This window comes from Dama dama, chromosome 24, assembly GCF_033118175.1.
Source record: "Dama dama isolate Ldn47 chromosome 24, ASM3311817v1, whole genome shotgun sequence".
Lineage (NCBI taxonomy): Eukaryota > Metazoa > Chordata > Mammalia > Artiodactyla > Cervidae > Dama > Dama dama.
This window is the reverse complement of record NC_083704.1, coordinates 20,340,707-20,356,118: the sequence shown is the minus strand read 5'-3', so window position 1 is coordinate 20,356,118 and position 15,412 is coordinate 20,340,707. Positions and strand designations below refer to the sequence as shown.

At 57.4% G+C, this 15,412-nt stretch overlaps 2 protein-coding genes across 2 annotated transcripts; one reads left to right on the top strand and one right to left on the bottom strand.

Annotated features, from left to right (window-relative positions):
• The first annotated feature begins 357 nt into the window (after nt 1–357).
• On the top strand, nt 358–7,756 carry HHATL (hedgehog acyltransferase like). The gene is made up of 11 exons (XM_061127897.1): nt 358–463; nt 886–953; nt 1,490–1,603; nt 1,865–2,059; nt 2,419–2,628; nt 2,871–3,042; nt 3,561–3,705; nt 3,827–3,862; nt 6,700–6,901; nt 7,306–7,447; nt 7,632–7,756. Exons 1-11 carry the CDS (start codon nt 358–360, stop codon nt 7,754–7,756), a joined length of 1,515 nt encoding a protein of 504 aa, XP_060983880.1.
• A 429-nt stretch (nt 7,757–8,185) lies between these two features.
• On the bottom strand, nt 8,186–15,157 carry KLHL40 (kelch like family member 40). Its single transcript, XM_061129141.1, has 6 exons — nt 13,997–15,157; nt 12,328–12,488; nt 12,015–12,122; nt 11,631–11,816; nt 9,630–9,776; nt 8,186–8,658 (listed from the first exon to the last, which is right to left on the bottom strand). Exons 1-6 carry the CDS (start codon nt 15,155–15,157, stop codon nt 8,547–8,549), a joined length of 1,875 nt encoding a protein of 624 aa, XP_060985124.1. The 3' UTR covers nt 8,186–8,546.
• Between the last annotated feature and the right edge of the window lie 255 nt (nt 15,158–15,412).

The window sequence follows — 15,412 nt, the reverse complement described above, 5'->3', positions numbered from 1 at the left end:
AGACCTTGGAGGAGCAGTTTGTGCAGAGGGTGGGGACCGGTCCACCTGAAAGGTATGGTGGAGTGAATGAAGGTGAAGAAGGCAGGCTGAGAGTGAACAGAATGTTTTCAAGAGCCTTTGGTGGGAAGGGCGGCTAGAGTGGCAGCTAGGATGGGGCACCAGGTGGTAGGGGGCCTGGGAGGAGTGGGAGATAGGTGGGGGGGAAGGATGGTATGAGGTCCCCAAGGGGCAGGAAAGGCAGTTTCTCTTCAGAGTGGGATACCTACCACCTCAGTGAGGGACCAAGAACTGCACGAGGGAGTGCTGAGGGGTTTCAGGGTCCTCACCGGATCTTTCTCCCTCAGCCCCATCCAGGCTATGGGCATCAAGACAGCGTTGCCCACGGCAGAGCTAGGCCTGTACTCCCTGGTGCTGAGTGGGGCTCTAGCCTATGCTGGCCGGGGCCTCCTTGAGGCTTCACAAGGTAACAGCTGGGCCCGGGGGCAGAGGGGTGGGACCCTTCTTCCCCTGGGGTTCTCAGCAAGTTTCTCTGCCCAGCAAGGTAGAAACTTAAGAAGCCCCAGACTCAAGGGTAGTCCCTAGGCCCTGAGCAGGGAAGGGGTCAGGGTGGGGGGGTGTTGAGCCAAATGCAATCATAGGGAGATTCAAATGCAGAAGAATTAACAGAGACCTGGACCGAGCCAGAGCCAGAGCGACAGAAACAGAGAGGCTCAGACACTCAGGAATACAGAGACCTGGCCCCAGACACACAACGAGACCTAGAGAGAATCAAAGGCAGAGAGAGACCCAGACCTCCTCGCCTCTCCCTAGGGTGGCATCAGCCTTGCTATAGAAGCAGGTATGGGTGTGAAGGGACCCCTCCCTGAGGCCACACTCTGTTCTCAGATGGGGCCCACAGGAAGGCCTTCCGGGAGTCTGTGAGACCTGGCTGGGAGTACATTGGTCGGAAGATGGTAGGTTCCCCACACCTCGGGGTACCTGACCGGGGTCCCTGATCCCTGGCACACCTTTCCTGTCCCAAACCTTTCTTGACTCTCCCCTGTTCCCAGTGGTCCCACATAACAAGAGGGCTCTCACTGGGGAGGGTCCCTGGCTTGAATTTTAGCAGCCTCCATTCCTCCAGTGGCCCCTCCTCTGTCCTCCTGGGGTCACATCAAGTCTGCCCAGACCCTGCTCATTTAAGAAACAACTCGAGGCATGCTTCAGCAGGGCCTCCAGCATCATACTCCCCAGAACACTGCAATAATGGCAGAATGTCAGGCAAGGTGCTGGGCAGAGGGGGAGCTCCGAGGAGCAGGGCAGCCCATATGGTGCCCCTCATTCCTCTCAACTTATCTTCCGGGTACTTGCCACAAGAGGGGAAGGCAGGGACCTTCTGCCACTGCTCTCCTCTAATGTATAAGAAGGCTCTGGGAGTGGGGAAGGTGCTGGGACCCTGACCAGCCCACTCTGCCTCTAACCCACCTTAACCTGCCGGGACCTGCCCCAGGATGTGGCTGACTTCGAATGGGTCATGTGGTTCACCTCCTTCCGCAATGTCATCATCTTCACCCTCTCCGGACACGTGCTATTTGCTAAACTCTGCACAATGGTTGCCCCCCAGGTGAGCTGGACCTGAGCCCCCCCAGCCTCCCCCTCCCTTTCCCCTCGTAAGGGTTGTGGGAAGAATGAGCATCCTGGGGTCCCACTTCCATTTACTTGAAGAGGTAACTGAAGCGTTCTCCAGTGGCAACCCACTCCAATATTCCTGCCTGGAGAATTCCACAGACAGAGGAGACTGGCGGGCTACAGTCCATGGGGTCGCAAAGAGTCAGACACAACTGAGCAACTAACACTTTCACTTTCACACTTCCCCTGTCCACAGCTCCGCTCCTGGATGTACGCTGTGTATGGGGCCCTGGCTGTGGTGGGCATCATGGGCCCTTGGTACCTGCTGCTGCTGCTTGGCCACTGTGTGGGCCTCTATGTTGTCTCACTCTTTGGCCAGCCCTGGCTCTGTCTTGGCGTCGGCCTGGCCAGCCTTGCCTCTTTCAAGCTGGACCCCCTCATTTCCTGGCAGGTGTGTGCTGGGGCAGGGCAGGGGTGGAGGGTGCAGGGACCGGACCCCAAACATCTTACTCCATCCAAAACCTTGGCCTCCAGAGTCTCCCCAAGCATGTCTTTCACTTTCCCACCTGTCTTCAACCCTTTGATTACAGAGCATGTCTGGCCCATGAGGGAGTGGAGGTGGAGTCACCTCCACCTCAGCATACATGTCCAGCTCTACCCCAGCACTTAACTGGCACTGGGCAGCCAGTGCTGACTTGCACAGGCAGAGGGAGAGGGCAGGACCAGGCTGGGCCCCTGCTGGAAGCGGGATGGGCTTCCCAGAGACAAGGGGCATCCTGGTGAGCCGGCGGCCTGTTCTCTCCCATCCAGAGCGGGTTTGTAACAGGGACTTTTGATCTTCAAGAGGTGCTGTTTCACGGGGGCAGCGGTTTCACGGTGCTGCGTTGCACCAGTTTCGCGCTGGAGAGCTGTGCCCACCCTGACCGCCGCTACTCCCTAGCCGACCTGCTCAAGTACAATTTCTACCTGCCTTTCTTCTTCTTCGGACCCATCATGACTTTTGATCGCTTCCACGCTCAGGTGAGGGGACGGACACCCTGTGGGCTCCCAAGACAGGACTAAGCCCCTTCCCCTCACCATGACTGGCAGTGAACCCCTCGCAGGAACCAGAGGGGCCTGGTCTCCACACTCGGGGCAGCCGGGATGAAGCGGCGTCTCCCCTCACCCTCAGGTCCCCAGACAGTTGGTGACTCACCATTCAGACAGGGCTCCTCCCGCAGGCAGGGCTGGCCTCCCCGCTCAGACACTTGGCGTCCCCTCAGGTGAGCCAGGTGGAGCCCGTGCGGCCAGAGGGCGAGCTGTGGCGCATCCGGGCCCAAGCAGGACTCAGCGTGGTAGCCATCTTGGCCGTGGACGTCTTCTTCCACTTCTTCTACATCCTCACCATCCCCAGTGACCTCAAGTTCGTCAACCGTCTCCCGGACAGCGCCCTCGGTGGGTGCGCGCCGGGCCCAGCACAGGGACCGGGGGTGGGCATCCACCTCAGAACCGACCTCTGCCCCCCCACCCCACCCCCCCCGCCCCCCGACAGCGGCGGAGTCACAGCCGCGGCAGCATCTGTGGAAGGGTGGGGGAGCGGGGCTTTGCTGTTTGAAATGCGCGGGACTTGGAGGTAGGCTTGCCCTGTGAGGCCCGGAGGGGTATCCTACAGAGGGCGCCCCACTCCTCTTGGGGCCTAGGGCCGATTTCCACAGCCCGACAGCATCTCCCCAGGGCCAGCCCCGCCCTCGGAAGTGGGGCGGGACCTCCGTGGAGGGGGCGGGACCTCCATGGGGGCGGAGCCTCGTGGGGGCGGTCCGGGCGTAAGGACAGCCCCAGGAGCTGGTAATTTTCCGCAGGGAAGGACTGGGCTCAGCTACCACGCTGGATTTGGGAAGGCCCGGGGCTGGGTGAGGGGCGGGAGGGGATGCCAATGTGACGGCCCCCAGGCACTAACGACCCTCTGTCCGCAGCTGGCCTAGCCTACTCAAACCTGGTGTACGACTGGGTGAAGGCGGCTGTCCTCTTCGGCATCGTCAACACCGTTGCGCGCCTCGACCATCTGGACCCGCCCCAGCCTCCCAAGTGCATCACAGCGCTCTATGTCTTCGCAGAGACGTGAGTGAGAGGTCCGGGGACACGCCCCCGGTATCCCCACCTTCCCTTAGCCTCTTCCCCCATGCTCCAGAGCTGGGCCCCTGGCCGATTTACACCTGTCTGCTCTCCTCTCCTCCTACAGACACTTTGACCGTGGCATCAATGACTGGCTTTGCAAGTGAGTTGGGGTAGGGTGGGGTGGGGGGATGTCACAGCCATCCCCCAGGTGTCTAAGCAGGGCAGTGTCCAGATGGGTCCACGATTTCAAAGGTCACCCCCTGGGCCAGAGGAAGCAAGGAGGGAGTGAGGAGGTCATGGTAGAGGTTTAAGTGAAAGATGGGGGTTTGGACGTGGGTAGGGGCCCTGGAGGTGAGAGAATGGTGGAGTGGAGACACACAGCAGGCAGCCTGGACAGGACTTGGCCTGGGATTGAGGGCATCAGGAAGGAGGGGATGATGACTCCCAGGAAGTCGTGTGCTAGGAAGGACTCTAGTTGAAGGGAGAAGGCGGAGCTGGCAGAAGGGCCTAAAAAGAGTGTCACAAGAGCAGGAGAAAAGTCAGGATCATGGGACACCCTGGAAGCTAAGGGAAGCACATTCTGGCATGGTAGGGGCAAGCAGGTTGGATGCTGCTGAAGCCAGAGACTGAGCATGAGTGTTGGTTGCCTGCAGGTTTTCAGCGTTTCCCGGGAGACACAGGGGCAGGGGAGGAGAGGGAAAGTTGGGGGGGCCACTGAGGAACTGCAGGGGAGTTACGATGTGGACAACCCCTGGAAGAAGCTTGGCACTGAAAGGGGACACATAGGAATGGCTGAAGGGAGAAGTAGGTGTTTTAAAGACAAGAAATAATGAGACATACTTGGGTGCTGAGAGGAATTATTCAGTAGAGGGGAAGAAGTTGGCAATGTTGGATAGAGGGGTGATTGATGGAGGGAGGTCCCTGAGAAGGGAAGAGGCAATGGAACCAGTGCCAGGCAGAGGTCTGGCTTTAGGACAGGGAGGAGGAAGAAAAGCCAGTGTGGATGTAGAAGAATGGTGGGTGAGTGTGGAAAGGTGAGGGATTCCTCCTGAAGGCTTTGATTTTCTCTGTGAAATAAGAGGCAAGGTCATCTGCTGAGAGCTGTTTGTTTGGGGATGGAGGGAGGCAGCATCTATGTGCCTACCTTGCTTAGATCACCACACACCCACTCATATCTGCCGGAGAGATGAAGGTGGAGTAGCCACTGCAGAGCCTGGGAGAAGAAGCTGACTAGAGAAACTTTGACACTGACAGCCCAGATAGTGTGGGAGGTGGTGGATTTATGGATTCTAATATGTCAAGGTGTGGGATTCTTCCCATCAGGGTTTAGTTTCTAGGGTGAAGGTGAGGAGGAAGTGGGTGATTTGGGCTTTCCCAGATGGGTGAGAAAGAAGTGAGGGAGAAGGGTTTTTAGGTTATTTGTGATGATGACTCATTGAATATAAGCCTGTTAAGAAGGGTGGTAAAAATAGAATGGCATCAGGAGATGAGGAAGGTAGGGGGAGTCAATGAGATTGAAGAAGTGGAACTAGGGAGTCAGATCAGCCCCTAGTGGGGCTGGGTGAAGGATGGAAATCAGGAAGAAGTAAAAGAAGTGGTGAAAAAGTTGGGGTGTGGCCATGGGAGTGGGTGACTGGAGTGGAGTGGAGAAGAAGTCACTGGAAATGAGGTCAAGTAACAGAGACACTAGCTATGCAACAGGTCTTCAACCAAATTTATTTAACAAATATTTATTGAGTATCTATCTACTGTGTGCCAGGCACTCACTGTTCTAGGCTCTGGGGATACAGTTGTGAAAATGGCAAAGACCCTGAACTCATGGTAGTTACAGTCTAGTGGGGAGAAACAGACCATAAACAGGTAAAAAAAAGAGAGAGAGAGAAAGATAATTTTAGAGAGTGGTAAGTGTTATGAAGAAAATAAAAGAATGTAATGGGATAGACTCTTCTTTAGTTGGGGTCCAGGCAGGCCTCTGTGAGATGAACTGAGACTTGAATGATAGGAAATGTGGAGGACAGATTTTCAGGCAGAGAGAAAAATAGGTACAAAGGCTTCAAGACAGGAACCAGCTGTGTGTCTCTGAGTGTCAGAAAGACTGGTGAAGGGGAAAGCACAGTGAATGAGGCGGAGAATGGTGGGTGATGAGGTCAGGGAGGGAGGAAGAAACCAGACAACGTGGGATCTTCTAGCCATAGGAAGGTGGTTGAGTTTAACTGTAATGAGGAGCTATTGAGGGAGGGTATAATTGTGGAAGTGAGGTAATCTGGGTTACACTCTTAAAAGACCTGCCTTGACAGGGAAGCCTGGCATGCTGCAGTCCATGGGGTCGCATGGAGTCGGATGCAACTGAGCAGCGAAACAACAGAAGCTGCTGTGTGGACAGTGGATAGTAGAGGCAGAGGCAGAAGCAGGGAGACAGCTTAGGTCCCTGCAATAATCTGTGTAAGAGGAGATGATCGCCTGGACTCGAGTGGTGTTACTGGAGGCATGAGCAGTGCTCAGGACTGAGTGCTCAGGACTGAGCTGTAGAAGTTGCTCACTTGGATGTGAGTGGAGAGGGGAATTGAGAATCCAAGATGGCACGAAGAGTTCTGGCAGCAACGGAATGGATGGTGGTGTCATTAGCTGAGATGGGAATGAAGCAGGTTTGGGCAGGGATGAGGGAGTCCGTCATTCATATGAGGTGTCTGGTAACAGTTGGATTTATGAGTCAGGAGATACATTTGGGGCTCATCAGCATAGAGATGGCATTCAGAGTCTTGGGTGTGGATGAGATCACTTGAAGAAGGAAGGTAGCTGGAGAGGACGGGAAGTTCAAGGCTGAGCCCTCCATATTTTGAAGCTGGATAGAAGAGGAGCAGCCACCTGAGGCCCAGGATGTTGAATATGCCCCGGATGATAATGTTGAGGAAGCTGCCCCACTTCGTGTATCCTTTACCCACCTCCCACCTTCCTTTTCCCACACTCCCACCGGCCCCTTTTCCACCTTTCCTGCAGGTACGTGTATGACCACATTGGTGGGCAGCACTCTGCAGTGATCCCAGAGCTGGGGGCCACCATAGCCACATTTGCCATCACCACTCTGTGGCTTGGACCTTGTGATGTTGTCTACCTGTGGTCATGCCTTAACTGCTTTGGGCTCAATTTTGAGCTCTGGGTACAGAAGCTGGCAGAGATGGAGCCCCTAGCGCAAATTGAGGTGAGCAGGGAAGGACTGGGGCTGGGGTTGGCTGGGGCCCTGGAGTAGGTGGCACTACTGACCTCTGGAGTCTTCCAGCCACACTTGACTCTCAGTCCAGAACTTTCTCACCACCACCCTCCTGGTCATCAGGGTAATGACTCCTCCTGTGGGTATCTGGCCCTCCCTTACGTTCTGCAGGGTGGGGGCACCTGGCGCTAGATGTGTTGATCAGGTCGTGTCCTCTCTCCAGGGTGCAGTTTCCCATGTTTAACAAAGAGGGAGAGCTAACCTGTGAGTCTCAGGATATGCTAACCAGCATATCCTAGGATCCTGTGGCCATGTGGGCAAGGCCTCTAACTCATTGTATCCTCTTTTCCCCTGGGCCTCTTGCCTCACTGCCAATGTTTTCCTGGACCAAGCAGACCTCTCTGTCAGAGCAGATGTCCCGCAGGGTCCGAGCCGTCTTTGGGGCCATGAACTTCTGGGCCATCGTCATGTACAACCTTGTAAGCCTGAACAGCCCGGAGTTCACAGAGCTGGTTGTCCAGCGCCTGCTGCTCTCAGGTGAGGGACAGTGGATACAGAATGTGCCCTGTGTCCACTTCGAGAATCGTGACCTCCTGAGATGTCCCCACCCCACCACAATTCCTCAAGGACCCAACAGGGAGGGGGCAGTCAAGTGGGGAGGGAAGAGTCACAGGGGGAGGGGGGCTCTGCTCCTAGGACCCATGACCTGTTCCCCACCCAGGGTTCCCCCGGACCACGCTGGCCATCCTGTTTGTCACCTACTGTGGTGTCCAACTGGTGAAGGAGCGAGAGCGAACCCTGGCTCTGGAGGAGGAGCAGAAGCAGGACAAAGAGAAGCTGGAGTAGGGGTGGAGGGGAAGCGGGATGGGTTCTGCTCGGCTCTTCCTGGGCCCTGGTCCAGGCCAGGCCAGATGGGGCCTGGACTGATAGAATAAAAGACTTTTCTACCGTGGTCTGGCCGTTCCCTTCCCCTTCCCCCCATGGTCTCCCAGCTCCCTGTCCAGGCAAGATGAGGAGCTGGAGGTCCAGGGAGGGGGCTCAAACTCTCGACACACACAGAGTATGTAGGAGACACATGTGGAGGGCAGAGGCCACCGACCTTGGCAGCCCAGCAGCTGAACACAAGAAGCCCCAGGTCTTCAAACTACCTGGTCACTGCTGCTTGGAGCATCTCATCCCAGACTCAGCTGCTTGCTCGCAAGGCACTTTATTCTTCTCGCAGAAGGAGACTTACTCAGGCTGCAAGGTGCATTAGATGGGGTTGCTCCCCACCTGACAGGCGAGGAGGCTGAGTCCTGTGGGGCATTTACTGGCACACAGCCAGTCTGGGACTGGACCAGGGTGCAGCCTGACACCCCGTGAGGTTCTGCCTCATAGACCAAGAACACTGGGGGATATGAGACACTGGAGAGGCCAAAAGTTTCTTATCCCTGCCCGAAGGCCCAGCACTGGGCAGCAATTTCCCTGTCCCAGCTGAAGCAGCTCCTGGGGCACCATGACGGGATGGGATCCAGGTGGGCTCTGCCTCTGCCGAACTCCTCTGCCAGGGACTCCTCCCTGGAGTCCCCACCCAGAAGGCCAGGCCTCTGTGGTCTACAGCATGGGGGACAGGGCACATTCAGGCCCTCTGGGCAGGTCACAGCTTGGTCAGGCGCAACACGTTGAGCCGCACAGGTAGGAAGGTGGCGCCGGCGGCATAGGCGATCTCCCGGAGGACCCCCTCCCACTTCTTCTCGTCCTCATTGTATCTGGGGTGGGAGGAGTGGGGACAAGGACATAGAGCTCAGTCAGCCAAGTCCAGGGTGGGACCCAGCAGGAAGAGTGCAGCAGGCCACCCCTGGGAGGTGCTGCCTCCCAGCCCCAGGCCCACCTCCTTCCTTTTCGTGCTCTGGGAAAGGGGTGGGCACCTACCTAAAGAACACCTATATTCTAGGAAGGGCTCCCTCTCAAGAATTCCACCTTCTTTTTTTTTTTAACCACATAGCATATGAGGTCTTAGTTCCTTGACCAAGGATGGAACCCATGCCCCCTGCATTACCTGCATTGGGAGGATGGAGCCTTAACCACTGGACCACCAGGGAAGTTCCAAGAATCCCATAACTCCTGGAAGTCCATCTCCTTCCAGGAAGGTCTACACCTCCTCAGTCCCCTCCTCTTGAGAATTTCTGAACTGAACCCTCCAAGAAGTAACCCCCACCACCCTCAATGTCTTGGGTCCTGTTCTCCCAGCAGTGCTGCCCCCTAGAGGCCGCCTGCAGTACTGGCATCACTGAAGGTTCAAAAGCTGCCCCAGAGGGCTGAAACCTCTTCCGACCACCTCCAGGTACCATCAGCCAAAGAAGCAAGGCACTGAGAAGCTAGGATCCAGCTACTTCTCAATCCCAGTCCAGCTCTCTCCCTCAGGAGGGAGGAGAGAGGAAAAGCCCACTCTGCTCCCTGGGGCCCATTTCTGTGGGTCTGGGTCCTAACCTGGGCATCGGCTTCTGACTGTGACACTGTTGATACCCCATAGTGGGGTGCGGTGCCATGTGTGCGCACCCAGACTTTCCCAACCAAATGGAGAGACCCTGGGCTAAGCAAGGCATGTCTGCTGTCCCGTCCCCACAGGGTTCCCTGAAAGGCAGTCAGCTCTGCCCCGCCCATGAGCCTGCCAGGCACTGCCTGGGTGCCCAGCCAGCCTTGCTCACAATTCCTCTTCCCTCCCTGGGGCCAGGCTCACCTCCAGATGTCGTTGAGCTCTGTGGGAACCAGCTCCCCGGACTCCGTCTCCAGAGTGGCAAAGCCACCAATGGCATAGAGGGTGCCCGCCAGGCTGACCAGGCTGAGTGAGCTGCGCTCCTGTGGGAAGGCCTCAAAGGGTGCCCACCTGATGGGAAGGAGGGGGCATGAGGGGGGTGCCCCCATGGGCCTTGGCAAGCCCAGTGACTGTCCCCTGCCAGCATCCATAGCTTCAGCTGCACCCTTCAAAATCCAACTCCCAGGCATCCATTCTGCAAGCACAACCTCCTCTTCCCTGACTGCTCAGGAACACCCTCTGGTCTTCTCTTCTTCCCCATTCTTTTGCCCTTCACGTTTCCCTTCACTGTTCCCCTATCATTCCATCCAACCTATCCCCCATGAAACCCACCAGGGATCTCCCCAAGGTCCCGCCTTTGCTCCTAAACCAACTCCTACTGGCCACCTCAGTCACCATTGAGACCATCCTGTGCACTCCTGCCCCATCCCTCTTCTCCCCTTCACAGCCCAGAGCCTCTCAAGCTGCCTTCACTCCCCCTAACTCCCGAGGTTGGACCTCCATCCCTCCAAAACCCCTCTCCCAACCACCGGAATTCAGGTCTCTGGAATCCAGGGCCCACAGTACACACCTCTGTTGACATGACTTTCTTCACCTTGCAGCTCCCCAGCCTCACCTCGTAGGTTTCCTTGCTGAATAAAGCATCTGCCCCTGCTGTCCCTCAGGACCTGGGCCTCAGCTTCTCCCACTCACTCACTCTCTCCTGAGGGAGCTTGTCCCCACGGAGTACTGTTGACCTCCAGATCCCACCCTCCAGCTCAGCCCTCTCTCTGCCCTGTAGGCTCCTCCTGGACATCCCCAAGCATCTCACATCCACATGTTCTAAGTGGACCCTCATTTTTCCTACCTAACTTCAATAGTTCCTCAATAAATGACGTCCCAGCCTCACACAAAAGTATCCACCTGTCCCTCTCACCCCCACCATTCAATCAATTGCTAAATCCTGCTTCTTCTGTCTCCTGAACTCTTGCTGCTGAGTATGGCCTATGGGCCAGCAGCATCAGCATCACCCGGGGGGTTGTTAGAAATATATTCTGAGATCCCTCCCCAGACCTGAGATTCAGAATCTGCATTCTAGCATGATCCCCAGGAGATTCTTGTGCATGTGAGAAACACTGGCCTAGATCTTTCTCTGGTGCATCCTTTCTGCCCCATCACTGCTGTACCCCCAGCTCCAGGCCACCATCAACACTTGCTACACAGCTGTACCCCTGCCTCCTGGGAAATCCCTAATCTCTTCTCTACATGGTCTGCCATGAGGCATCTTGGTAAAACACAGATGGGAGCTTAAAACCCATTGGAGGCATTTCACTACTCTGGGGATAAAGTGCCTCAGCCCAACTGGCCATCTCTCCAGCCCCAGTATCCACCAACCCCACCTCCCTTCACCCACCACACTCCATCCAGCCTGACCAAAGCCCTTTTCTCCATGGGCTTGTCTTTTTTTCCTCCTAACTGCCTTGGCACTAGCCTTCCTTTGCCTTCAAGCATCCTCCCACCACCCATTTAGCTGGCAGAGTCCAACTGGCCTGCTAGCACAGTTTTCTTCCTGACCTCCCCGGGTAGAGCAGCTTCTATCTTGGTTACTGCTGTTATCTCTAGCCATCAGGCCAGTGACCGGTATGAGTCTCTGAATGAGGAACCTGGCATCTCCTGGGAACTCTTGCCTGCAGACCTGGCTGGCCATAACACTTGCCCCATCTTGTAGGGGAAGCCACCTCACTGCTGACCAGAGTAAAGGGGCTAGGTCTGTGCTGATGTCCAAGCTCAACAGTGGAGACCCAAAGTAGGTGCTATGATTCCTGCCAGGGTAGACACAGAGAGGGCTGACATAGGCCCAAAGCCACGGGGCCAGAGGGTTACAGTGGGGACCTTCCTCCCTGGCTGTCCTGTGGAAGGGGGCGGGGAGGCGGGAAGCAGCCATACTTGTTGTCCGCAATGTTGTACACTTCGGCTGAGCTGGTCAGCCCTGTGTCTGTGACCCCAGCAGCTACAAAAATGCGGCCGTCATGGATGGTGGCCCCGAAGAGTGAGCGGGGAGTCTTCATGGGCGCCAGCTCCCTCCACTCAAACTTCTTAGGGTCGTAGACCGACATCTTGTTCAGGCACTTCCTATGGGGTCGGGGTGGAGGGGCAGTTAGAAAGGAGAAGGCGGGGGTGGGGAGCGCAGAGCCGCCTCTCTCCCTTGGTCCAGTCCCTCCAGCTGCCTCCCAAGGCAGGCGGGACAGACCCCTGACAGCCTCGGGGAGACGGCTTCGGTTCCGCCCGCCGACCCGGCTGCTGCAGTCCCGCTCCAAGCCCGGGCCTCACCTGTTGCTGCCTTTCCCGCCAATGACGTAGACCAGATCCATATGGGAGAGCACCGAGTGTCCGTACACGGCATAGGGCAGCGGGTCCGATTCGCCCCATTTGAACGACCTAAAGGGGAGGGCAGTAAGGCGCTCTCTGTCAGTCTCTGCATCCGCCCACCACGCAACACGTGTTGGGATGCACCCAACTTGTTAACCGGAACTCCCCAGACCGCTCAGCTCCTCGCTCCCTCTTCACCTGCCAGCCCCGCCCCGCCCCCGGATCCTTGGCCCCGCCCCCGGATCCTTGGCCCCGCCCCGCAGCCCGCACTCACTGTCTGTCGTAGCACATGACGGAGTCCAGGCTTTGCTCGTCGTCCTTGAGTTCTCGGCCGCCGACCACGTAGATGGAGTTAAGAGCCTCTCCGAGTCCGAAGAGGCAGCGCGGCGACGGCAGCGGAGGCATCCCCAGCCACTCCGAGTCCAGGTGGTCAAACTGCGGGCCGGGCGGCCAGTCAGCGACCTCCCCACACCCCCTCATCAACCCCTCTCCCCAGCCCCGGCCCAGCGCCTTCTGTCCACCCGCCGCCCCGGGTCCTGAGGAGTCCGGGCCTGCAGGTAGGGCCAGCGCAGCCTGGAGGCGGTGCCTGGAGGCAGTGCCCCTCCTCCTATCGGGCTGAGGACAGCCGAGGGTCCCGACCCCACAGGGGCCCGGAGATAACTTTTATAGCACCGTGATGGGGCATCCCTTGCAGAGCTGAGAAGGAGTCTCTGAGAGGGAGGTCCAGTTGCTGCCCTGGCCCTTCCCCAGTACAATTCCTGAATTGAGGCGTGCCTGCCCCGTTTTCCATCCCATCCCACTACACAGGAAAGGCCCAAATACAGCCACCCACTCCTTCAGACTTACAGTGTAATAAGTCTGTGGCCTTGTGCACTCCAGCAGTCGTTTTTTTCTGGCCACACTCGCATGGTTTGTGGGATTTTAGTTCACTGATCAGAGATTGAACCCCACCCCATCCCCATCCCCCAGCAGTAACAGTGGAGTCCTAACTACTGGACCAAGAGGGAATTCCCAACAGTCTGTTAATAACTATACTAGTGGCTCATCTTTTGGTGGAGTTTTCTGAGGGCTGAGCACTATGCTGATGAACACTTTATAACCATCAATTAACCTTCAGACAACTTTATCAAGCTAGGAAGTATAATATCACCATTTACAAACAGATGCCTAGAGAGAATACACAATGTGCCCACCGTGTGCCTCGGCTGGCGGAGATGCTCTCCCCACCCCCACCCCCCCAGTTTAACACTGGCACCATGCTGCCCCTCACCCCTCTCCAGCCTGGTTAGGCCTCAGTAAGCCCACTACTCACTAGGCTCCTTCCCATCTCTGTTCCGTGCTCACTGGTTCCCACCCAGAAGCACTGCACCCTCCCCTCCATGTCTCCAAATTCACCCAACTGGCAAGGCTTAAACCTACATGCCTAGTCACAAGGAAACCACGTTTGCCCTCTGAGATCCCACTGTCACATTATAACTTGAACCAGGCACCCCACTCTCCTGATCCTTCTTGGGTCTCAGTTTCCTTATCTGTGCAATGGGAAGGGAAGGGAGGATGGTCCCTTTGTTTGAGACACACTGTTCCACATTCCAATCCCAGCTTCATGCACAGGTCTTAGCCAGGACCCCTACACTGACCTTGCTCGTTCTCACTGTCCCTGACCTCAATCCCTGCACAGAGCTAGGGCCTCCAACATATTGACCATCTGAAAGCTGACATCTCCCTGAAACTGAGACACCAAAGTTATACATCTTATTGTCAACTGCCTATAACGATCTTCAGCCTTCAGGCAAGTGACTGTCATTCATCTTTCCTGGTCTACATCTCAGCCTATACCCAATGACATTCCCCAACAAGTAGACACAGGCCTCTGCTGGATCCCAAGGCGCCCCCCAGTGCCCAGAAGTCAGTACTGGCCGCCCCTCCCAAGGCTGGCCAGGCACCTGCAAGAAGTAAGCGCTCATGGGGTCCTCTTTGTTGTCCTCATTGTAGAAAAGGCCTCCAGCCACGAAGATCTGGTTCTCTTTGGTCACTAGGCTGACATGGTTCTTGGGGATCTGGGTCGAGAGGGAGGCACAGTAGCACTCATTGGCTGCCGGGTCATAGGCCACGGCGCCCTCCTCACTGATCATGAAGATGAGGTCCTGCAGGAACATGCCAAAGCGCAGGGTGTCATTGAGGATCCCGGGTAGGATGCGCTCTGCCTCCTCTTCCTCCTCCTCCGCCTTGGCTTCAGTTGTGCCCTTGTCAGTGGCCTTGGCCCCAGCCGACTCCTTCCCCTTCTCCTTCTTCTTCTTGCGCAGCACGGTGATGCGGCCCTCGTGGGCATCCTTCACCATCTGCACCTTGCGCAGCAGCTCTGGCTGGGAACGCACAAGAGGGTGGCGCTCCACGCGGCTCTCCAGGAAGGCGCGTGGCAGCAAGCGGAAGCGCACACTCTCGAAGACCGTGGGCAGTGCGCGCTGGCGCTCGGCTTGCGCCTCGGCGTCACCGCTGCTTGCCCATCGCATCACCGCTTCGAACACGGCTTCCTCCTTCTCCACGTTGAGGCCATCGCTGGAGATGATGGCGATGAGCTCGTCGGCTGAGAGCCCTAGGAAGTCGGCGTCGCGGGCCACCAGCGAGAAGCGCGCGCAGATGAAGTCGCGAGCGGACACGGCGAGGCGCGCGCAGTCGAGCAGGAGGCCGAGGCGGAAGACCGCCAGGCAGTTGGCCAGGCACAGGCGCTTCTGCAGGAAGGACACGCAGATGGTGAAGATGGAAGGGATCTGGAAGCGGTGCGCCGCGGCGAAGAGGTCCTGAACGCTCGCCTCGTCCAGCGCGATCTCTGAGGTGTACAGATAGTGGAGCACCTGGGCCACCACGTCAGGGGACACCTCCTCCAGGCGCAGCTCGCCTGCGCTCTCAGGCTCGGCCAGGAAGCGCGCCCGGAAGTAGGGGCTGCAGGCGGCCAGTACCAGGCGGTGGCACGGGAACTCGCGCTCACCCACCCGCACCACACAGTCGAGGAACTTGCCGTGGTCCAGCATGTCCTTGAGCCCGTCCTGCAGGAGCGTCTGCTGGTACAGCCGCTGCTCCTCGGCCTGCTCCAAGCCCAGCGCCATGGTGGGTGGCCTCCTCTCCGCCCTCCCTGCCTTCCTGCTGGGTCGCACGCAGTCTACGCAGCTGTCCAAGCCGGGCTATATATAGAGCTGGACCGGGCCCTGTAAGACGAGCTGCCTGGCCTCCTGCACATGACGCAGAGGGGACAGCTGGGCCGAGGCCCTCCCCCCAGAGCAACCTTGACTGAGCCCCCCGGGGGTTCATGGGACTGGGGTGGGGTGTCTCGGTCCTCCCTGAAAGATGAGGGCCTCCCTACC